The sequence below is a fragment of the Carcharodon carcharias genome (genome assembly GCF_017639515.1).
Source record: "Carcharodon carcharias isolate sCarCar2 chromosome 37 unlocalized genomic scaffold, sCarCar2.pri SUPER_37_unloc_2, whole genome shotgun sequence".
NCBI classification, from domain to species: domain Eukaryota; kingdom Metazoa; phylum Chordata; class Chondrichthyes; order Lamniformes; family Lamnidae; genus Carcharodon; species Carcharodon carcharias.
Window position 1 is genome coordinate 689084 of NW_024470767.1, and position 23126 is coordinate 712209.

The 23126-nt window shown below is 52.9% G+C and overlaps 1 protein-coding gene across 1 annotated transcript in view; it reads right to left on the reverse strand.

Annotated features, from left to right (window-relative positions):
* Positions 1-17200: 17200 nt before the first annotated feature.
* LOC121274697 (ras-related protein Rab-1B) overlaps positions 17201-23126 on the reverse strand; it is a 29770-nt gene continuing 23844 nt past the window's right edge. The window contains exons 4-6 of the mRNA XM_041182014.1: positions 22333-22428; positions 18234-18365; positions 17201-17597 (exon numbers count right to left, since the gene is read on the reverse strand). Of these exons, the coding sequence (XP_041037948.1) occupies positions 17403-17597; positions 18234-18365; positions 22333-22428 (423 nt within the window). The 3' untranslated portion in view covers positions 17201-17402. The remainder of the gene's footprint in view (positions 17598-18233; positions 18366-22332; positions 22429-23126) is intronic.

The window sequence follows — 23126 nt, forward strand, 5'->3', positions numbered from 1 at the left end:
ATCTAACCCGTGCTGTACCTGTCCTGGGAGTGTTTGATGGGGACAGTGTAGAGGGAGCTTTACTCTGTATCTAACCCCGTGCTGTACCTGTCCTGGGAGTGTTTGATGGGGACAGTGTAGAGGGAGCTTTACTCTGTATCTAACCCCGTGCTGTACCTGTCCTGGGAGTGTTTGATGGGGACAGTGTAGAGGGAGCTTTACTCTGTATCTAACCCGTGCTGTACCTGTCCTGGGAGTGTTTGATGGGGACAGTGTAGAGGGAGCTTTACTCTGTATCTAACCCCGTGCTGTACCTGTCCTGGGAGTGTTTGATGGGGACAGTGTAGAGGGAGCTTTACTCTGTATCTAACCCGTGCTGTACCTGTCCTGGGAGTGTTTGATGGGGACAGTGTAGAGGGAGCTTTACTCTGTATCTAACCCCGTGCTGTACCTGTCCTGGGAGTGTTTGATGGGGACAGTGTAGAGGGAGCTTTACTCTGTATCTAACCCCGTGCTGTACCTGTCCTGGGAGTGTTTGATGGGGACAGTGTAGAGGGAGCTTTACTCTGTATCTAACCCCGTGCTGTACCTGTCCTGGGAGTGTTTGATGGGGACAGTGTAGAGGGAGCTTTACTCTGTATCTAACCCCGTGCTGTACCTGTCCTGGGAGTGTTTGATGGGGACAGTGTAGAGGGAGCTTTACTCTGTATCTAACCCGTGCTGTACCTGTCCTGGGAGTGTTTGATGGGGACAGTGTAGAGGGAGCTTTACTCTGTATCTAACCCGTGCTGTACCTGTCCTGGGAGTGTTTGATGGGGACAGTGTAGAGGGAGCTTTACTCTGTATCTAACCCCGTGCTGTACCTGTCCTGGGAGTGTTTGATGGGGACAGTGTAGAGGGAGCTTTACTCTGTATCTAACCCCGTGCTGTACCTGTCCTGGGAGTGTTTGATGGGGACAGTGTAGAGGGAGCTTTACTCTGTATCTAACCCCGTGCTGTACCTGTCCTGGGAGTGTTTGATGGGGACAGTGTAGAGGGAGCTTTACTCTGTATCTAACCCCGTGCTGTACCTGTCCTGGGAGTGTTTGATGGGGACAGTGTAGAGGGAGCTTTACTCTGTATCTAACCCCGTGCTGTACCTGTCCTGGGAGTGTTTGATGGGGACAGTGTAGAGGGAGCTTTACTCTGTATCTAACCCCGTGCTGTACCTGTCCTGGGAGTGTTTGATGGGGACAGTGTAGAGGGAGCTTTACTCTGTATCTAACCCGTGCTGTACCTGTCCTGGGAGTGTTTGATGGGGACAGTGTAGAGGGAGCTTTACTCTGTATCTAACCCCGTGCTGTACCTGTCCTGGGAGTGTTTGATGGGGACAGTGTAGAGGGAGCTTTACTCTGTATCTAACCCGTGCTGTACCTGTCCTGGGAGTGTTTGATGGGGACAGTGTAGAGGGAGCTTTACTCTGTATCTAACCCGTGCTGTACCTGTCCTGGGAGTGTTTGATGGGGACAGTGTAGAGGGAGCTTTACTCTGTATCTAACCCCGTGCTGTACCTGTCCTGGGAGTGTTTGATGGGGACAGTGTAGAGGGAGCTTTACTCTGTATCTAACCCCGTGCTGTACCTGTCCTGGGAGTGTTTGATGGGGACAGTGTAGAGGGAGCTTTACTCTGTATCTAACCCCGTGCTGTACCTGTCCTGGGAGTGTTTGATGGGGACAGTGTAGAGGGAGCTTTACTCTGTATCTAACCCCGTGCTGTACCTGTCCTGGGAGTGTTTGATGGGGACAGTGTAGAGGGAGCTTTACTCTGTATCTAACCCCGTGCTGTACCTGTCCTGGGAGTGTTTGATGGGGACAGTGTAGAGGGAGCTTTACTCTGTATCTAACCCCGTGCTGTACCTGTCCTGGGAGTGTTTGATGGGGACAGTGTAGAGGGAGCTTTACTCTGTATCTAACCCGTGCTGTACCTGTCCTGGGAGTGTTTGATGGGGACAGTGTAGAGGGAGCTTTACTCTGTATCTAACCCGTGCTGTACCTGTCCTGGGAGTGTTTGATGGGGACAGTGTAGAGGGAGCTTTACTCTGTATCTAACCCCGTGCTGTACCTGTCCTGGGAGTGTTTGATGGGGACAGTGTAGAGGGAGCTTTACTCTGTATCTAACCCCGTGCTGTACCTGTCCTGGGAGTGTTTGATGGGGACAGTGTAGAGGGAGCTTTACTCTGTATCTAACCCGTGCTGTACCTGTCCTGGGAGTGTTTGATGGGGACAGTGTAGAGGGAGCTTTACTCTGTATCTAACCCGTGCTGTACCTGTCCTGGGAGTGTTTGATGGGGACAGTGTAGAGGGAGCTTTACTCTGTATCTAACCCGTGCTGTACCTGTCCTGGGAGTGTTTGATGGGGACAGTGTAGAGGGAGATTTACTCTGTATCTAACCCCGTGCTGTACCTGTCCTGGGAGTGTTTGATGGGGACAGTGTAGAGGGAGCTTTACTCTGTATCTAACCCCGTGCTGTACCTGTCCTGGGAGTGTTTGATGGGGACAGTGTAGAGGGAGCTTTACTCTGTATCTAACCCGTGCTGTACCTGTCCTGGGAGTGTTTGATGGGGACAGTGTAGAGGGAGCTTTACTCTGTATCTAACCCCGTGCTGTACCTGTCCTGGGAGTGTTTGATGGGGACAGTGTAGAGGGAGCTTTACTCTGTATCTAACCCGTGCTGTACCTGTCCTGGGAGTGTTTGATGGGGACAGTGTAGAGGGAGCTTTACTCTGTATCTAACCCCGTGCTGTACCTGTCCTGGGAGTGTTTGATGGGGACAGTGTAGAGGGAGCTTTACTCTGTATCTAACCCGTGCTGTACCTGTCCTGGGAGTGTTTGATGGGGACAGTGTAGAGGGAGCTTTACTCTGTATCTAACCCCGTGCTGTACCTGTCCTGGGAGTGTTTGATGGGGACAGTGTAGAGGGAGCTTTACTCTGTATCTAACCCCGTGCTGTACCTGTCCTGGGAGTGTTTGATGGGGACAGTGTAGAGGGAGCTTTACTCTGTATCTAACCCCGTGCTGTACCTGTCCTGGGAGTGTTTGATGGGGACAGTGTAGAGGGAGCTTTACTCTGTATCTAACCCCGTGCTGTACCTGTCCTGGGAGTGTTTGATGGGGACAGTGTAGAGGGAGCTTTACTCTGTATCTAACCCCGTGCTGTACCTGTCCTGGGAGTGTTTGATGGGGACAGTGTAGAGGGAGCTTTACTCTGTATCTAACCCGTGCTGTACCTGTCCTGGGAGTGTTTGATGGGGACAGTGTAGAGGGAGCTTTACTCTGTATCTAACCCCGTGCTGTACCTGTCCTGGGAGTGTTTGATGGGGACAGTGTAGAGGGAGCTTTACTCTGTATCTAACCCCGTGCTGTACCTGTCCTGGGAGTGTTTGATGGGGACAGTGTAGAGGGAGCTTTACTCTGTATCTAACCCCGTGCTGTACCTGTCCTGGGAGTGTTTGATGGGGACAGTGTAGAGGGAGCTTTACTCTGTATCTAACCCCGTGCTGTACCTGTCCTGGGAGTGTTTGATGGGGACAGTGTAGAGGGAGCTTTACTCTGTATCTAACCCCGTGCTGTACCTGTCCTGGGAGTGTTTGATGGGGACAGTGTAGAGGGAGCTTTACTCTGTATCTAACCCCGTGCTGTACCTGTCCTGGGAGTGTTTGATGGGGACAGTGTAGAGGGAGCTTTACTCTGTATCTAACCCGTGCTGTACCTGTCCTGGGAGTGTTTGATGGGGACAGTGTAGAGGGAGCTTTACTCTGTATCTAACCCCGTGCTGTACCTGTCCTGGGAGTGTTTGATGGGGACAGTGTAGAGGGAGCTTTACTCTGTATCTAACCCCGTGCTGTACCTGTCCTGGGAGTGTTTGATGGGGACAGTGTAGAGGGAGCTTTACTCTGTATCTAACCCCGTGCTGTACCTGTCCTGGGAGTGTTTGATGGGGACAGTGTAGAGGGAGCTTTACTCTGTATCTAACCCCGTGCTGTACCTGTCCTGGGAGTGTTTGATGGGGACAGTGTAGAGGGAGCTTTACTCTGTATCTAACCCGTGCTGTACCTGTCCTGGGAGTGTTTGATGGGGACAGTGTAGAGGGAGCTTTACTCTGTATCTAACCCGTGCTGTACCTGTCCTGGGAGTGTTTGATGGGGACAGTGTAGAGGGAGCTTTACTCTGTATCTAACCCGTGCTGTACCTGTCCTGGGAGTGTTTGATGGGGACAGTGTAGAGGGAGCTTTACTCTGTATCTAACCCCGTGCTGTACCTGTCCTGGGAGTGTTTGATGGGGACAGTGTAGAGGGAGCTTTACTCTGTATCTAACCCCGTGCTGTACCTGTCCTGGGAGTGTTTGATGGGGACAGTGTAGAGGGAGCTTTACTCTGTATCTAACCCGTGCTGTACCTGTCCTGGGAGTGTTTGATGGGGACAGTGTAGAGGGAGCTTTACTCTGTATCTAACCCCGTGCTGTACCTGTCCTGGGAGTGTTTGATGGGGACAGTGTAGAGGGAGCTTTACTCTGTATCTAACCCCGTGCTGTACCTGTCCTGGGAGTGTTTGATGGGGACAGTGTAGAGGGAGCTTTACTCTGTATCTAACCCCGTGCTGTACCTGTCCTGGGAGTGTTTGATGGGGACAGTGTAGAGGGAGCTTTACTCTGTATCTAACCCCGTGCTGTACCTGTCCTGGGAGTGTTTGATGGGGACAGTGTAGAGGGAGCTTTACTCTGTATCTAACCCCGTGCTGTACCTGTCCTGGGAGTGTTTGATGGGGACAGTGTAGAGGGAGCTTTACTCTGTATCTAACCCGTGCTGTACCTGTCCTGGGAGTGTTTGATGGGGACAGTGTAGAGGGAGCTTTACTCTGTATCTAACCCCGTGCTGTACCTGTCCTGGGAGTGTTTGATGGGGACAGTGTAGAGGGAGCTTTACTCTGTATCTAACCCGTGCTGTACCTGTCCTGGGAGTGTTTGATGGGGACAGTGTAGAGGGAGCTTTACTCTGTATCTAACCCCGTGCTGTACCTGTCCTGGGAGTGTTTGATGGGGACAGTGTAGAGGGAGCTTTACTCTGTATCTAACCCCGTGCTGTACCTGTCCTGGGAGTGTTTGATGGGGACAGTGTAGAGGGAGCTTTACTCTGTATCTAACCCCGTGCTGTACCTGTCCTGGGAGTGTTTGATGGGGACAGTGTAGAGGGAGATTTACTCTGTATCTAACCCCGTGCTGTACCTGTCCTGGGAGTGTTTGATGGGGACAGTGTAGAGGGAGCTTTACTCTGTATCTAACCCCGTGCTGTACCTGTCCTGGGAGTGTTTGATGGGGACAGTGTAGAGGGAGCTTTACTCTGTATCTAACCCGTGCTGTACCTGTCCTGGGAGTGTTTGATGGGGACAGTGTAGAGGGAGCTTTACTCTGTATCTAACCCCGTGCTGTACCTGTCCTGGGAGTGTTTGATGGGGACAGTGTAGAGGGAGCTTTACTCTGTATCTAACCCCGTGCTGTACCTGTCCTGGGAGTGTTTGATGGGGACAGTGTAGAGGGAGCTTTACTCTGTATCTAACCCGTGCTGTACCTGTCCTGGGAGTGTTTGATGGGGACAGTGTAGAGGGAGCTTTACTCTGTATCTAACCCCGTGCTGTACCTGTCCTGGGAGTGTTTGATGGGGACAGTGTAGAGGGAGCTTTACTCTGTATCTAACCCCGTGCTGTACCTGTCCTGGGAGTGTTTGATGGGGACAGTGTAGAGGGAGCTTTACTCTGTATCTAACCCCGTGCTGTACCTGTCCTGGGAGTGTTTGATGGGGACAGTGTAGAGGGAGCTTTACTCTGTATCTAACCCCGTGCTGTACCTGTCCTGGGAGTGTTTGATGGGGACAGTGTAGAGGGAGCTTTACTCTGTATCTAACCCCGTGCTGTACCTGTCCTGGGAGTGTTTGATGGGGACAGTGTAGAGGGAGCTTTACTCTGTATCTAACCCCGTGCTGTACCTGTCCTGGGAGTGTTTGATGGGGACAGTGTAGAGGGAGCTTTACTCTGTATCTAACCCCGTGCTGTACCTGTCCTGGGAGTGTTTGATGGGGACAGTGTAGAGGGAGCTTTACTCTGTATCTAACCCCGTGCTGTACCTGTCCTGGGAGTGTTTGATGGAGACGGTGTAGAGAGAGCTTTACTCTGTATCTAACCCCGTGCTGTACCTGTCCTGGGAGTGTTTGATGGGGACAGTGTAGAGGGAGATTTACTCTGTATCTAACCCCGTGCTGTACCTGTCCTGGGAGTGTTTGATGGGGACGGTGTAGTGTGAGCTTTACTCTGTATCTAACCCCGTGCTGTACCTGTCCTGGGAGTGTTTGATGGGGACGGTGTAGAGGGAGATTTACTCTGTATCTAACCCCGTGCTGTACCTGTCCTGGGAGTGTTTGATGGGGACGGTGTAGAGGGAGATTTACTCTGTATCTAACCCCGTGCTGTACCTGTCCTGGGAGTGTTTGATGGGGACGGTGTAGAGGGAGATTTACTCTGTATCTAACCCCGTGCTGTACCTGTCCTGGGAGTGTTTGATGGGGACGGTGCAGAGGGAGCTTTACTCTGTATCTAACCCCGTGCTGTACCTGTCCTGGGAGTGTTTGATGGGGACGGTGTAGAGGGAGCTTTACTCTGTATCTAACCCCGTGCTGTACCTGTCCTGGGAGTGTTTGATGGAGACTGTGTAGAGGGAGCTTTACTCTGTATCTAACCCCGTGCTGTACCTGTCCTGGGAGTGTTTGATGGGGACGGTGTAGTGGAAGCTTTACTCTGTATCTAACCCCGTGCTGTACCTGTCCTGGGAGTGTTTGATGGGGACAGTGTAGAGGGAGTTTTACTCTGTGTCTAACCCCGTGCTGTACCTGTCCTGGGAGTGTTTGATGGGGACAGTGTAGAGGGAGCTTTACTCTGTATCTAACCCCGTGCTGTACCTGTCCTGGGAGTGTTTGATGGGGACAGTGTAGAGGGCGCTTTACTCTGTATCTAACCCCGTGCTGTACCTGTCCTGGGAGTGTTTGATGGGGACAGTGTAGAGGGAGATTTACTCTGTATCTAACCCCGTGCTGTACCTGTCCTGGGAGTGTTTGATGGGGACAGTGTAGAGGGAGATTTACTCTGTATCTAACCCCGTGCTGTACCTGTCCTGGGAGTGTTTGATGGGGACGGTGTAGAGGGAGCTTTACTCTGTATCTAACCCCGTGCTGTACCTGTCCTGGGAGTGTTTGATGGGGACGGTGTGTAGAGGGTTTACTCTGTATCTAACCCCGTGCTGTACCTGCCCTGGGAGTGTTTGATGGGGACGGTGTAGAGGGAGCTTTACTCTGTATCTAACCCCGTGCTGTACCTGTCCTGGGAGTGTTTGATGGGGACAGTGTAGAGGGAGATTTACTCTGTATCTAACCCCGTGCTGTACCTGTCCTGGGAGTGTTTGATGTGGACAGTGTAGAGGGAGCTTTACTCTGTATCTAACCCCGTGCTGTACCTGTCCTGGGAGTGTTTGATGGGGACAGTGTAGAGGGAGATTTACTCTGTATCTAACCCCGTGCTGTACCTGTCCTGGGAGTGTTTGATGGGGACGGTGTAGTGTGAGCTTTACTCTGTATCTAACCCCGTGCTGTACCTGTCCTGGGAGTGTTTGATGGGGACGGTGTAGAGGGAGATTTACTCTGTATCTAACCCCGTGCTGTACCTGTCCTGGGAGTGTTTGATGGGGACGGTGTAGAGGGAGATTTACTCTGTATCTAACCCCGTGCTGTACCTGTCCTGGGAGTGTTTGATGGGGACGGTGTAGAGGGAGATTTACTCTGTATCTAACCCCGTGCTGTACCTGTCCTGGGAGTGTTTGATGGGGACGGTGTAGAGGGAGCTTTACTCTGTATCTAACCCCGTGCTGTACCTGTCCTGGGAGTGTTTGATGGGGACGGTGTAGAGGGAGCTTTACTCTGTATCTAACCCCGTGCTGTACCTGTCCTGGGAGTGTTTGATGGAGACAGTGTAGAGGGAGCTTTACTCTGTATCTAACCCCGTGCTGTACCTGTCCTGGGAGTGTTTGATGGGGACGGTGTAGTGGAAGCTTTACTCTGTATCTAACCCCGTGCTGTACCTGTCCTGGGAGTGTTTGATGGGGACAGTGTAGAGGGAGTTTTACTCTGTGTCTAACCCCGTGCTGTACCTGTCCTGGGAGTGTTTGATGGGGACAGTGTAGAGGGAGATTTACTCTGTATCTAACCCCATGCTGTACCTGTCCTGGGAGTGTTTGATGGGGACAGTGTAGAGGGAGATTTACTCTGTATCTAACCCCATGCTGTACCTGTCCTGGGAGTGTTTGATGGGGACAGTGTAGAGGGAGCTTTACTCTGTATCTAACCCCGTGCTGTACCTGTCCTGGGAGTGTTTGATGGGGACAGTGTAGAGGGAGATTTACTCTGTATCTAACCCCGTGCTGTACCTGTCCTGGGAGTGTTTGATGGGGACAGTGTAGAGGGAGATTTACTCTGTATCTAACCCCATGCTGTACCTGTCCTGGGAGTGTTTGATGGGGACAGTGTTGGAGGAGCTTTACTCTGTATCTAACCCCGTGCTGTACCTGTCCTGGGAGTGTTTGATGGGTACAGTGTAGAGGGAGATTTACTCTGTATCTAACCCCGTGCTGTACCTGTCCTGGGAGTGTTTGATGGGGAAAGTATGCAGGAGATTTACTCTGTATCTAACCCCGTGCTGTACCTGTCCTGGGAGTGTTTGATGGGGACAGTGTAGAGGGAGCTTTACTCTGTATCTAACCCCGTGCTGTACCTGCCCTGGGAGTGTTTGATGGGGACAGTGTAGAGGGAGATTTACTCTGTATCTAACCCCGTGCTGTACCTGTCCTGGGAGTGTTTGATGGGGACAGTGTAGAGGGAGCTTTACTCTGTATCTAACCCCGTGCTGTACCTGTCCTGGGAGTGTTTGATGGGGACAGTGTAGAGGTAGCTTTACTCTGTGTCTAACCCCGTGCTGTACCTGTCCTGGGAGTGTTTGATGGGGACGGTGTAGAGGGAGCTTTACTCTGTATCTAACCCCGTGCTGTACCTGTCCTGGGAGTGTTTGATGGGGACAGTGTAGAGGGAGATTTACTCTGTATCTAACCCCGTACTGTACCTGTCCTGGGAGTGTTTGATGGGGACAGTGTAGAGGGAGATTTACTCTGTATCTAACCCCGTGCTGTACCTGTCCTGGGAGTGTTTGATGGGGACAGTGTAGAGGGGGCTTTACTCTGTATCTAACCCCGTGCTGTACCTGTCCTGGGAGTGTTTGATGGGGACAGTGTAGAGGGAGCTTTACTCTGTATCTAACCCCGTGCTGTACCTGTCCTGGGAGTGTTTGATGGGGACAGTGTAGAGGGAGCTTTACTCTGTATCTAACCCCGTGCTGTACCTGTCCTGGGAGTGTTTGATGGGGACGGTGTAGACAGAGCTTTACTCTGTATCTAACCCCGTGCTGTACCTGTCCTGGGAGTGTTTGATGGGGACGGTGTAGAGGGAGCTTTACTCTGTATCTAACCCCGTGCTGTACCTGTCCTGGGAGTGTTTGATGGGGACAGTGTAGAGGGAGATTTACTCTGTATCTAACCCCGTGCTGTACCTGTCCTGGGAGTGTTTGATGGGGACAGTGTAGAGGGAGCTTTACTCTGTATCTAACCCCGTGCTGTACCTGTCCTGGGAGTGTTTGATGGGGATGGTGTAGAGGGAGATTTACTCTGTATCTAACCCTGTGCTGTACCTGTCCTGTGAGTGTTTGATGGGGACAGTGTAGAGGGTTTACTCTGTATCTAACCCCGTGCTGTACCTGTCCTGGGAGTGTTTGATGGGGACAGTGTAGAGGGAGCTTTACTCTGTATCTAACCCCGTGCTGTACCTGTCCTGGGAGTGTTTGATGAGGACAGTGTAGAGGGAGATTTACTCTGTATCTAACCCCGTGCTGTACCTGTCCTGGGAGTGTTTGATGGGGACAGTGTAGAGGGAGCTTTACTCTGTATCTAACCCCGTGCTGTACCTGTCCTGGGAGTGTTTGATGGGGACAGTGTAGAGGGAGCTTTACTCTGTATCTAACCCCGTGCTGTACCTGTCCTGGGAGTGTTTGATGGGGACGGTGTAGAGGGAGCTTTACTCTGTATCTAACCCCGTGCTGTACCTGTCCTGGGAGTGTTTGATGTGGACAGTGTAGAGGGAGATTTACTCTGTATCTAACCCCGTGCTGTATCTGTCCTGGGAGTGTTTGATGGGGACAGTGTAGTGGGAGATTTACTCTGTATCTAACCCCGTGCTGTACCTGTCCTGGGAGTGTTTGATGGGGACAGTGTAGAGGGAGCTTTACTCTGTATCTAACCCCGTGCTGTACCTGTCCTGGGAGTGTTTGATGGGGACGGTGTCGAGAGAGCTTTACTCTGTATCTAACCCCGTGCTGTACCTGTCCTGGGAGTGTTTGATGGGGACAGTGTAGAGGGAGATTTACTCTGTATCTAACCCCGTGCTGTATCTGTCCTGGGAGTGTTTGATGGGGACAGTGTAGAGGGAGATTTACTCTGTATCTAACCCCGTGCTGTACCTGTCCTGGGAGTGTTTGATGTGGACAGTGTAGAGGGAGATTTACTCTGTATCTAACCCCGTGCTGTATCTGTCCTGGGAGTGTTTGATGGGGACAGTGTAGAGGGAGATTTACTCTGTATCTAACCCCGTGCTGTACCTGTCCTGGGAGTGTTTGATGGGGACAGTGTAGAGGGAGCTTTACTCTGTATCTAACCCCGTGCTGTACCTGTCCTGGGAGTGTTTGATGGGGACGGTGTAGAGAGAGCTTTACTCTGTATCTAACCCCGTGCTGTACCTGTCCTGTGAGTGTTTGATGGGGACGGTGTAGAGGGAGATTTACTCTGTATCTAACCCCGTGCTGTACCTGTCCTGGGAGTGTTTGATGGGGACAGTGTAGAGGGCGCTTTACTCTGTATCTAACCCTGTGCTGTACCTGTCCTGGGAGTGTTTGATGGGGACAGTGTAGAGAGAGCTTTACTCTGTATCTAACCCCGTGCTGTACCTGTCCTGGGAGTGTTTGATGGGGACGGTGTAGAGGGAGCTTTACTCTGTATCTAACCCCTTGCTGTACCTATCCTGGGAGTGTTTGATGGGGACGGTGTAGAGGGAGATTTACTCTGTATCTAACCCCGTGCTGTACCTGTCCTGGGAGTGTTTGATGGGGACGGTGTAGAGGGAGATTTACTCTGTATCTAACCCCGTGCTGTACCTGTCCTGGGAGTGTTTGATGGGGACAGTGTAGAGGGTTTACTCTGTATCTAACCCCGTGCTGTACCTGTCCTGGGAGTGTTTGATGGGGACGGTGTGGAGGGAGCTTTACTCTGTATCTAACCCCGTGCTGTACCTGTCCTGGGAGTGTTTGATGGGGACAGTGTAGAGGGAGATTTACTCTGTATCTAACCCCGTGCTGTACCTGTCCTGGGAGTGTTTGATGGGGACAGTGTAGAGGGAGATCTACTCTGTATCTAACCCCGTGCTGTACCTGTCCTGGGAGTGTTTGTTGGGGACAGTGTAGAGGGAGCTTTACTCTGTATCTAACCCCGTGCTGTACCTGTCCTGGGAGTGTTTGATGGGGACGGTGTAGAGGGAGCTTTACTCTGTATCTAACCCCGTGCTGTACCTGTCCTGGGAGTGTTTGATGGGGACAGTGTAGAGGGAGATTTACTCTGTATCTAACCCCGTGCTGTACCTGTCCTGGGAGAGCTTGATGGGGACAGTGTAGAGGGAGATCTACTCTGTATCTAACCCCGTGCTGTACCTGTCCTGGGAGTGTTTGATGGGGACAGTGTAGAGGGTTTACTCTGTATCTAACCCCGTGCTGTACCTGTCCTGGGAGTGTTTGATGGGGACGGTGTAGAGGGAGATTTACTCTGTATCTAACCCCGTGCTGTACCTGTCCTGGGAGTGTTTGATGGGGACGGTGTAGAGGGAGCTTTACTCTGTATCTAACCCCGTGTTGTACCTGTCCTGGGAGTGTTTGATGGGGACGGTGTAGAGGGAGATTTACTCTGTATCTAACCCCGTGCTGTACCTGTCCTGGGAGTGTTTGATGGGGACGGTGTAGAGGGAGCTTTACTCTGTATCTAACCCCGTGCTGTCCCTGTCCTGGGAGTGTTTGATGGGGACAGTGTAGAGGGAGCTTTACTCTGTATCTAACCCCGTGCTGTACCTGTCCTGGGAGTGTTTGATGGGGACGGTGTAGAGGGTTTACTCTGTATCTAACCCCGTGCTGTACCTGTCCTGGGAGTGTTTGATGGGGACAGTGTAGAGAGAGCTTTACTCTGTATCTAACCCCGTGCTGTACCTGTCCTGGGAGTGTTTGATGGGGACAGTGTAGAGGGAACTTTACTCTGTATCTAACCCCGTGCTGTACCTGTCCTGGGAGTGTTTGATGGGGACAGTGTAGAGGGAACTTTACTCTGTATCTAACCCCGTGCTGTACCTGTCCTGGGAGTGTTTGATGGGGACGGTGTAGAGGGAGCTTTACTCTGTATCTAACCCTGTGCTGTACCTGTCCTGGGAGTGTTTGATGGGGACAGTGTAGAGGAAGCTTTACTCTGTATCTAACCCCGTGCTGTACCTGTCCTGGGAGTGTTTGATGGGGACAGTGTAGAGGGTTTACTCTGTATCTAACCCCGTGCTGTACCTGTCCTGGGAGTGTTTGATGGGGACAGTGTAGAGGAAGCTTTACTCTGTATCTAACCCCGTGCTGTACCTGTCCTGGGAGTGTTTGATGCGGATGGTGTAGAGGGAGATTTACTCTGTATCTAACCCCGTGCTGTCCCTGTCCTGGGAGTGTTTGATGGGGACAGTGTAGAGGGAGCTTTACTCTGTATCTAACCCCGTGCTGTACCTGTCCTGGGAGTGTTTGATGGGGACAGTGTAGAGGGAGATTTACTCTGTCTCTAACCCCGTGCTGTACCTGTCCTGGGAGTGTTTGATGGGGACGGTGTGGAGGGAGATTTACTCTTGGATCTTACCTCTATCGTGCTGGTATAACGGGGCGTCAAGCCTAGAGCTCCAATGGTCCTTGCTCCAGGGTCCAATTGAGGTGCACTCTTGGTTCCAAGTGCTGACTCTCTTCCTGCCAAATTCACTTTCTTCTCCAGTGAGGTTGTGGTTTCAGTACGGCTTCAGTGACAGTGTGCATTAATGTGCGATGGTGAGTGTGTGTGTGGTTTGCAGTGTCCACCAGTATTCCCTGTGGAGTGCAAAACTCTGAGGTACAGAGGGATCTGGGTGTCCTGGTACATGAATCATACAGTTATGCCAATACAGACAGTGATTAGGAAGGCAAATGGAATGCTGCCCTTTACCCCCCCCACCACTGCTGCTTTCAAGTAGTGTGTGTTGCTACAGCTGTACAGGGTGTTGGTGAGACCCCACCTGGAGCACTGTGCACGGTTGGGTCTCCTTATTTAAGGAGGGATAGACTCGCACTGGAGGCCGTTCAGAGAAGGTTCACTCGGCTGATTCCCGGGATGAAGGGGGTTTGTCTCATGAGGAAAGGTTGAGCAGGTTGGGCCCTGTACCCATTGGGGTTTAGAAGAATGAGGGGTGATCTTATTGAAACATATCAGATCCTGAGGGGGGTGGGGTTATAACAGGTTGGAGGCTGAGAGGATGTTTCCCCCTCGTGGGGGTATCTAGAACGGGGGGGGGGACACAGTTTCAGAATAAGGGGTCTCCTATTGAAGATGGAGATGAAGAGGAATTTCCTCTCTCAGAGGGTGGTCAGTCTGTGGAATTCTCTCCCCCCGCCCCCACAGAGAGCAGGGGAGGCTGGGTCACTGAATATATTCAAGGCCGAGTTAGACAGATTTTTGATCGACAAGGGAGTCAAGGGTTATGGGGGGACAGACAGGAAAGTGGGGTTAAGGCCACAATCAGATCAGCCACGATGGTATAGAATGGCGGAGCAGGCTCGAGGGGCCGAATGGCCTCCTCCTGTTCTGTTATAATGAAGCTCTCACACAGTAATGGGCCCAGTGTCCTGTGTGGGAGGAGGGGAATAGGATGGGCCCGGTGTCCTGTATACTGCCCCTGGTCTGGACCAGCCAACTCCCCATTGAAAAACTGAGACCATGTTCAGAAAGAGAGATCCAAGACCGACTTTATTACAGTTCTATGAAGCCACAAGGGTGTAAAATCATGATAACTGGGTACGACCTGGGTGTTAAACAACAGGAACCAGGTCGGTTTTTATTACAAAAAGAACAGTGTCTGGACCTGTGCTTACACTCAAATGCAAAGACTTTCAAAACACAAATAAACCATCAGGTGACTGAAATTTATTATGTACAACATACTGGGAGGGACAGAGGGTCAGAGTCAGCTGGAAGAGAGGGAGGCACAGAACAGAGGAAAGAGGGGGGTGCAGAAAGAGGAGACAGGGAGGGAGGGTGAGAGAGGGTCAGACAGAAAGGGGAGATCAGATAGAGAGAGACAGAGATAGAATCAGACAGAAAGAGAGAGAGAAATGGATAGACGAGAGAGAGGAACAGAGAGAGGGAGACAGACAGAGAGAGAGAGAGACAGACAGACAGAGAGACAGAGAGAGAGAGAGACAGAGCGAGGGAGACAGAGAGAGAGATAGAGAGAGAGAGACAGAGAGAGAGAGAGACAGACAGACAGAGAGAGAGAGAGACAGACAGACAGACAGACAGAGAGAGAGACAGAGAGGGAGAGAGACAGAGAGGGAGAGAGACAGAGAGGGAGAGAGACAGACAGGGAGAGAGACAGACAGGGAGAGAGAAAGACAGGGAGAGAGAAAGACAGACAGGGAGAGAGACAGACAGACAGGGAGAGAGACAGAGAGAGACAGACAGACAGAGACAGAGAGAGACAGACAGACAGAGAGAGAGAGAGACCAAACTGTCAGGGACCTGCCAACAGCCGCTGAGAGTCAACAAACTACTCGAGGGGTCAGCACAACCATCGAGAGATCAGGCAGACCCACAGAGACTCTCCATTCACTGTCACCCCTCCTCCACTCAGACCTTCCCGCTCATCCCCCTGTTCCTTACCCTCCGCCCCCCCCTCACCATCGAGATCACGCAGACCCAGAGAGACTGTCACTTTCCCATTGCCCCTCCTCCACTCCTACCTCCCATCCCCTCTTCCCCTGGCCTTTACCCCTATCCCTCACCAACTGGGGGCTTCAGGTTCACCTCCGAGACATGGGACACTTGGTAACACTCTCCGTTTGTTCTCAAAGCGATGATCCCATTGGAAAGCCTGTGTTTCATCGAGACTGTGCCAACACCGCTCCCCCACAACCCCCAACCCCTCTGCGGGGAAGGTGGGGGGAGTCAGAGGGAGAGTGGAAGTGTTACTGGAGATTGGAGGTGTCACTGCAGGATTATCAACTGTGGAGGCATCGCAACCCCCAACACCAGTCGTTGGGGGGTTTATGGGGTAGTGATCAGAGACAGGGAGCCTTGCTTCACCGACCCCACCCCCCCCTCAATCCAATCCAAGAGCATGGGACAACGTGCAAGAGCTGGGGTAACTGTGGACCCCCTTTGGTGCCCCTTCCCTCATCCCAAATACATCTCAGGGGCTAAATGTCTCCCCAAGGCCTCCTGGTCAATAGTGAGATTGGCAGGTTCATGGGAAGGGAGGGATGGACAGATAGACACAGTATGGAGTTCAGGATTGAGAGAGTCCGGGTTAAAGACAAAGGGACTGGGGGAGGGGAGAAGGGGGGAGGTGTGAGGAGAGTCTGGGATATTGATTGAGGGACTGGGGGAGGGGAGAAGAGAGAAGGGAGTCAGTACAAAAACGGGGATTACTGTAAAATCAACACTTCTGCAATCGAGCAGGACCAGCCCTAAAGGGGGCTTAGCTTTTTAACTAAATTGGAGTCACATGAATAGAAGGACACAGAGACCATCCACAAGCAACACACACACACACAACTCATGGAGGAGCCTTCACACAACACACACAGTCTACACACAGAGTAACCCACACACACAACACGCAGAGGAACCCCCCCAGACGTCATACAGACACACGCGCACACACACGCGCGCACACACAGACATGCGATCTGCACACACAAACACGCGAGCACACAGACATGCGAGCAGACACAGACACGCGAGCACACACAGCCACGCGAGCACACACAGCCACGCGAGCACACACAGCCACGCGAGCACACACAGACACGCGCGCACAGACACGCGATCTGCACACACAGACGCGCGCACACACAGACACGCGAGCACACACAGACACGCAAGCACACACAGACACGCGCGCACACACAGACACGCGCGCACACACAGACACGCGATCTGCACACACAAACACGCGATCTGCACACACAAACACACGATCTGCACACAGAGTAACCCATGCACACAACACGCAGAGAAACCCCACATGCATCATATACATACACACACACACAGGAACCCCCACATGCATCATATATACACACACACACATCATATACACACACACACACACACACAGAGGAAACCCCATATGCATCATATATACACACACCCATATATACACACACACACACGTATCATATATACACACACACATGCATCATATATACACACACAGAGGAAACCCCATATGCATCATATATATACACACACACAGAGGAACCCCCATATGCATCATATACACACACACACATGCATCATGTACACACACACACAGAGGAACCCCACATGCATCATACACATACACACACACACACACAGATGCGCACACACAACATTCAGAGAAATCCACGTGCATCTCTCTCACACACACACACACACACACACACACACACACACACACACACACACACACACACACACACACACACACACACACACACACACACACACACACACACACACACACACACACACACACACACACACACACACACACGAGAAGGAACAGGAGGGGAGATTGAGACAGCCACAATCTGAAGCAGACTGTTTGGTTCTCTCTCTCTGTCTCCGTACTGAATGGTATGTCACTCCACCCACCCCGCAGTGCTGGTCCTGGCAGCAACAGAAGGGTTCAGAGGTGGAAAGAGGCTTGGGGGGGGGGTGGGTGGGTGGGTTGGGGGGGGGGGGGGGGGGGGGGGGGGTGTGTTTGGAAGGGGTATGGAATCCCTGCCAAATCCCAAGAGGATAAGAATTCTCTGTGCAGGGGCCGAGGGTGGATGAGGGGCGGCAGTGAATGTTACACTCATTCCTCTCCCTCCCACTCCCCAATTCCAACAGACATCATGACCCCTGCCCACCATCTCCCACCACACGCACACCCCCCCACTTCCCCTCGCTCTCAGCAGCAGCCCCCTCCAGAGGGTTTCACAGGGGTGCTGTCGATTTTCAGGTTTGGCCTCTCACTCCCCACAGTAGCCCCAGGACCCATTCTCTTCTTAATCTCAGCAGCCATGGTCATGAAAGCCTGCTCCACATTGGTGGCATTCTTCGCACTGGTCTCCAAGAACGGGATTCCCAACGAGTCCGCAAATTCCTGCCGGAGGAAGGCAAAATTTCCCCATTCAAAACAGTCACAAAGCAGGGGGCCGGGAGAGGGAAAGAGCAAGGACACACCCCAAGTACACTGTAGCTTGGTACCAGGGTACTGAAGGGGCACCACAGTGTCGGAGGGTGAGTGTGTGTGGGACCCGTACCCCAGTGAGAGTCAGTGTGTGTGGGACCCGTAACCCAATGAGAGTCAGCGTGTGTGGGACCCGTACCCCAGTGAGAGTCAGTGTGTGTGGGACCCGTACCCCAGTGAGATTCAGTGTGTGTGTGTGGGACCCGTACCCCAGTGAGAGTCACTGTGTGTGGGACCCGTACCCCAGTGAGAGTCAGTGCGTGTGAGACCCGTACCCCAGTGAGAGTCAGTGTGTGTGGGACCCAAACCCCAGTGAGAGTCAGTGTGTCTGGGACCCGTACCCCATTGAGAGTCAGTGTGTGTGGGACCCGAACCCCAGTGACAGTCAGTGTGTGTGGGACCCGTACCCCAGTGAGAGTCAGTGTGTCTGGGACCCGTACCCCAGTGACAGTCAGTGTGTCTGGGACCCGAACCCCAGTGACAGTCAGTGTGTGTGGGACCCGTACCCGAGTGACAGTCAGTGTGAAATCTATACTCTCCACTGCTCACCTTTGCTGTCGTGTAATCCACTAATTTTTTGGTTGTTAGGTCACATTTGTTTCCCACTAACAACTTGTTGACGTTTTCACTGGCATATCGGTCAATCTCCTGGAGCCACTGCTTGACGTTATTGTAGGATTCCTGTATCGACAGAGGTCTCAGTTTAGAACTCACAACTAAGGGGCTCCCCTCCTCCACTCCCTGCAGGTGGCTGAAACCCTCACCCATAACTTCAACATCAGTTACCATGTGTACACTGCCCTCGCCCAGCTGTCCCTCACCACCAGCTCCCTCAGCCAGGGGTCCCTCACCACCAGCTCCCTCAGCCAGGGGTCCCTCACCACCAGCTCCCTCAGCCAGGGGTCCCTCACCACCAGCTCCCTCGCCCAGCTGTCCCTCACCACCAGCTCCCTCAGCCAGGGTTCCCTCACCACCACCTCCCTCAGCCAGGGGTCCCTCACCACCAGCTCCCTCGCCCAGCAGTCCCTCACCACCAGCTCCCTCCACTCCTCCGCTCCCTCTGAATTGTCCGGCTGCTTATCCAACATCCAGTCCTGGATGGGCAGAAATTTCCTCCGATTCAATATGGGGAAGACCGAAGCCATTGTTTTCAGTCCCCGCTCCAGTCTCCATTCCCTAGGTACCAGCTCCATCCCTCTCTCCCCCCAGGGAACAGTCTGAGATTAAACCAGTCTGTTCACAGCCTCAGTGTCACATTCGAACCCGGGGCTGAGATTCCGACCTCCTATTCGCCCATTTCCACCCCCGTAACATCGCCCGGATTCACCCCCGTCTCAGCTCATCAGCTGCTGAAGCCCTCACCCACACCTCTGCTACCTCCACACTCGACTATCCCAACCCTCTCCCGGAGACTCTCCCACATTCCACCCTCCGCAAACCTCAGCTCATCCCAAACTCTGCTGCCCCCCACCCCCCGTGTCCGAACTCACACCGAGTCCCCCTCACCCATCAACCCCTGTGCTCACACTGACCCACACTGACTCCCGGTCCAGACACACCTCGATTTTAAAATTCACATCCTCGTGTTCAAATCCCTCCTCACCCCCTCCCTATCTCTGTAACCTTCTCCAGACCCTACACCCCTCCCTATCTCTGTAACCTCCTCCAGACCCTACACCCCTCCCTATCTCTGTAACCTCCTCCAGCCCCTACACCCCTCCCTATCTCTGTAACCACCTCCAGTTCCTACAACCCTCCCTTTCTCTGTAACCTCCTCCAGCCCCTACACCCCTCCCTATCTCTGTAACCTCCTCCAGCCCCTATAACCCTATCTCTGTAACCAACTCCAGACCCGACAACCACATCTCTGTAACCTCCTCCAGCCCCTACAACCCTCCCTATCTCTGTAACCTCCTCCAGCTCCTACAACCATCCCTATCTCTGTAAGCTCCTCCAGCCTCTACAACCCTCCCTATCTCTGTAACCTCTTCCAGCCCCTACACCCCTCCCTATCTCTGTAACCTCCTCCAATCCCTACAACCATCCCTATCTCTGTAACCTCCTCCAGCCCCTATAACCCTCCCTATCTCTGTAACCTCCTCCAGCCCCTACAACCCTATTTCTGTAACCTCCTCTAGACTCTACAACCCTATCTCTGTAACCTCCTCCAGCCCCTACAACCATCCCTATCTCTGTAACCTCCTCCAGCCCCTACAACCCTCCCTATCTCTGTAACCTCCTCCAACCCCTACAACCCTCCCTATCTCTGTAACCTCCTCCAGCCCCGACAGCCCTCCCTGTCTCTGTAACCTCCTCCAGCCCCTACAACCCTCCCTATCTCTGTAACCTCCTCCAGCCCCTACAACCCTCCCTATCTCTGTAACCTCCTCCAGCCCCTACAACCCTCCCTATCTCTGTAACCTCCTCCAGCCCCTACAACCCTCCCTATCTCTGTAACCTCCTCCAGCCCCTACAACCCTCCCTATCTCTGTAACCTCCTCCAGCCCCTACAACCCTCCCTATCCCTGTAACCTCCTCCAGCCCCTACAACCCTCCCTATCTCTGTAACCTCCTCCAGCCCCTACAACCCTCCCTATCTCTGTAACATCCACCAGCCCCTACAGCCCTCCTTACCTCTATAAAACACCCCAGTCCCTACAACCCTCCCTATCTCTGTAAGCTCCTCCAGCCCCTACAACCCTCCCTATCTCTGTAACTTCCTCCAGCCCCTACAAAACTCCCTTTCTCTTTAACATCCTCCAGCCCCTACAACCCTCCCTATCTCTGTGACCTCCTCCAGTCCCTACAACCCTCCCTATCTCTGTAACCTCCTCCAGCCCCTATAACCCTCCCTATCCCTGTAACCTCCTCCAACCCCGACAGCCCTCCCTGTCTCTGTAACCTCCTCCAGCCTCTACAACCCTCCCAATCTCTGTAACCTCCTCCAGCCCCTACAACCCTCCCTATCTCTGTAACCTCCTCCAGCCCCTACAACCCTCCCTATCTCTGTAACCTCCTCCAGCCCCTACAACCCTCCCTATCTCTGTAACCTCCTCCAGCCCCTACACCCCTCCCTATCTCTGTAACCTCCTCCAGCCCCTACACCCCTATGAGGTCTCTGCGCTCCTCCAGTTCTGGCCTCTTGTGCATTGCCCCACTCTCTTCACTCCAAGCTTCTACAGAGAGAAAGAGTTGACACAGGAGACCACAGGTACAGGCTGTGAGGTATCAGCAAATTACGTTACTGGAGGGATGGTCTTCGATGAGGAGTTAGGGGATTGTAGGAATTGGATTCGATGGGAATGGAGGAAATTGGAGGAATGGGGTTCAATAGAAAGTTAGTGGATTGGATGAACGGGATTTGATGGGAGGGATAGGGAACTGGAGAAATGTGATTCAATGGGAGAGTTAGAGGATCGGAGAAATGGGATTCGATAGGCGAGTTAAGGAATTGGAGCATTGGGATTCGATAAGAGAGCTAGGGGATTGGAGGGGTGGGATCAATGAAGAGTTAGGGGATTGGAGGGATGGGATGGATGGAGAGTTGGGGGATTGGAGGGATGGGATGGATGAAGAGTTAGGGGATTGGAGGGATGGGATGGATGGAGAGTTAGGGGATTGGAGGGATGGGATGGATGGAGAGTTAGGGGATTGGAGGGATGGGATGGATGGAGAGTTGGGGGATTGGAGGGATGGGATGGATGGAGAGTTGGGGGATTGGAGGGATGGGATGGATGGAGAGTTGGGGGATTAGTGGGATGGGATGGATGGAGAGTTGGGGGATTGGAGGGACGGGATGGATGGAGAGTTAGGGGATTGGAGGGATGGGATGGATGGAGAGTTAGGGGATTGGAGGGATGGGATGGATGGAGAGAGGGGATTGGAGGGATGGGATGGATGGAGAGTTGGGGGATTGGAGGGATGGGATGGATGGAGAGTTGGGGGATTGGAGGGATGGGATGGATGGAGAGTTAGGGGATTGGAGGGATGGGATGGATGGAGAGTTGGGGGATTGGAGGGATGGGATCGATGGAGAGTTGTGCGATTGGAGGGACGGGATGGATGGAGAGTTGGGGGATTGGAGGGATGGGATGGATGGAGAGTTGGGGGATTAGTGGGATGGGATGGATGGAGAGTTGGGGGATTGGAGGGATGGGAATGATAGAGAGTTGGGGGATTGGAGGGACGGGATGGATGGAGAGTTAGGGGATTGGAGGGACGGGATGGATGGAGAGTTGGGGAATTAGTGGGATGGGATGGATGGAGAGTTGGGGGATTGGAGGGATGGGATGGATGGAGAGTTGGGGGATTGGAGGGATGGGATGGATGGAGAGAGGGGATTGGAGGGATGGGATCGATGGAGAGTTGTGCGATTGGAGGGACGGGATGGATGGAGAGTTAGGGGATTGGAGGGATGGGATGGATGGAGAGTTGGGGGATTGGAGGGATGGGATGGATGGAGAGTTGGGGGATTGGAGGGATGGGATGGATGGAGAGAGGGGATTGGAGGGATGGGATGGATGGAGAGAGGGGATTGGAGGGATGGGATGGATGGAGAGTTAGGGGATTGGAGGGATGGGATGGATGGAGAGTTGGAGGATTGGAGGGATGGGATCGATGGAGTTTGAAGCTTCTCCACTTCTTTCACCTGGTCTGTGACGTCATAAACAACGATAATGCCATGAGCTCCCCTGTAGTAACTTGACGTGATGGTTCGAAACCGCTCCTGTCCTGCTGTGTCCCACTAACAAAAAGAACAAGTCAGTTAGAGGAATAACAGCAGATCACAGGATAGCTACAAATTAGGTTTGTATATCAAGCTGTGTGGCACTGACATTAACAACAGGAGATGCTCCACTCCTATCAGTGACCAAGTCTAAGCAGCAGGCAGCAGGAAATATCAATGGACTCAATGTCCTCGAGCTTGTGAGGGGAAAGCGCCAATGGAGCCCAGCTTACCAACAATAAATGGTACAGTTAGATAGCACTGACATGGTTAGGTCAGGCACTGTCAATCACGCAAATAACCCCGCCTCCTCCAAGGGCCTGTCAATCACGCAGATAACCCCGCCTCCTCCAAGGGCCTGTCAATCACCCAGATAGACAAGACTCCTCCCAGGGCCTGACAATCACCCAGATAGCCCCACCTCCTCCCAGGACCTGTCAATCACAGGGAGCGCCAGTTCCTCCCAGGGCCTGTCAATCACACAGGGAGCCCCACCTCCTCCCAGGGCCTGTCAATCACGCAGATAACCCCTGCCTCCTCCCAGGGCCCAACAATCACCCAGACAGCCCCGCCTCCTCCCAGGGTCTGTCAATCACCCAGATGGCCCCGCCTCCTCCCAGGGACTGTCAATCACCCAGATAGACAAGACTCCTCCCAGAGCCTGACAATCACCCAGATAGCCCCACCTCCTCCCAGGACCTGTCAATCACAGGGAG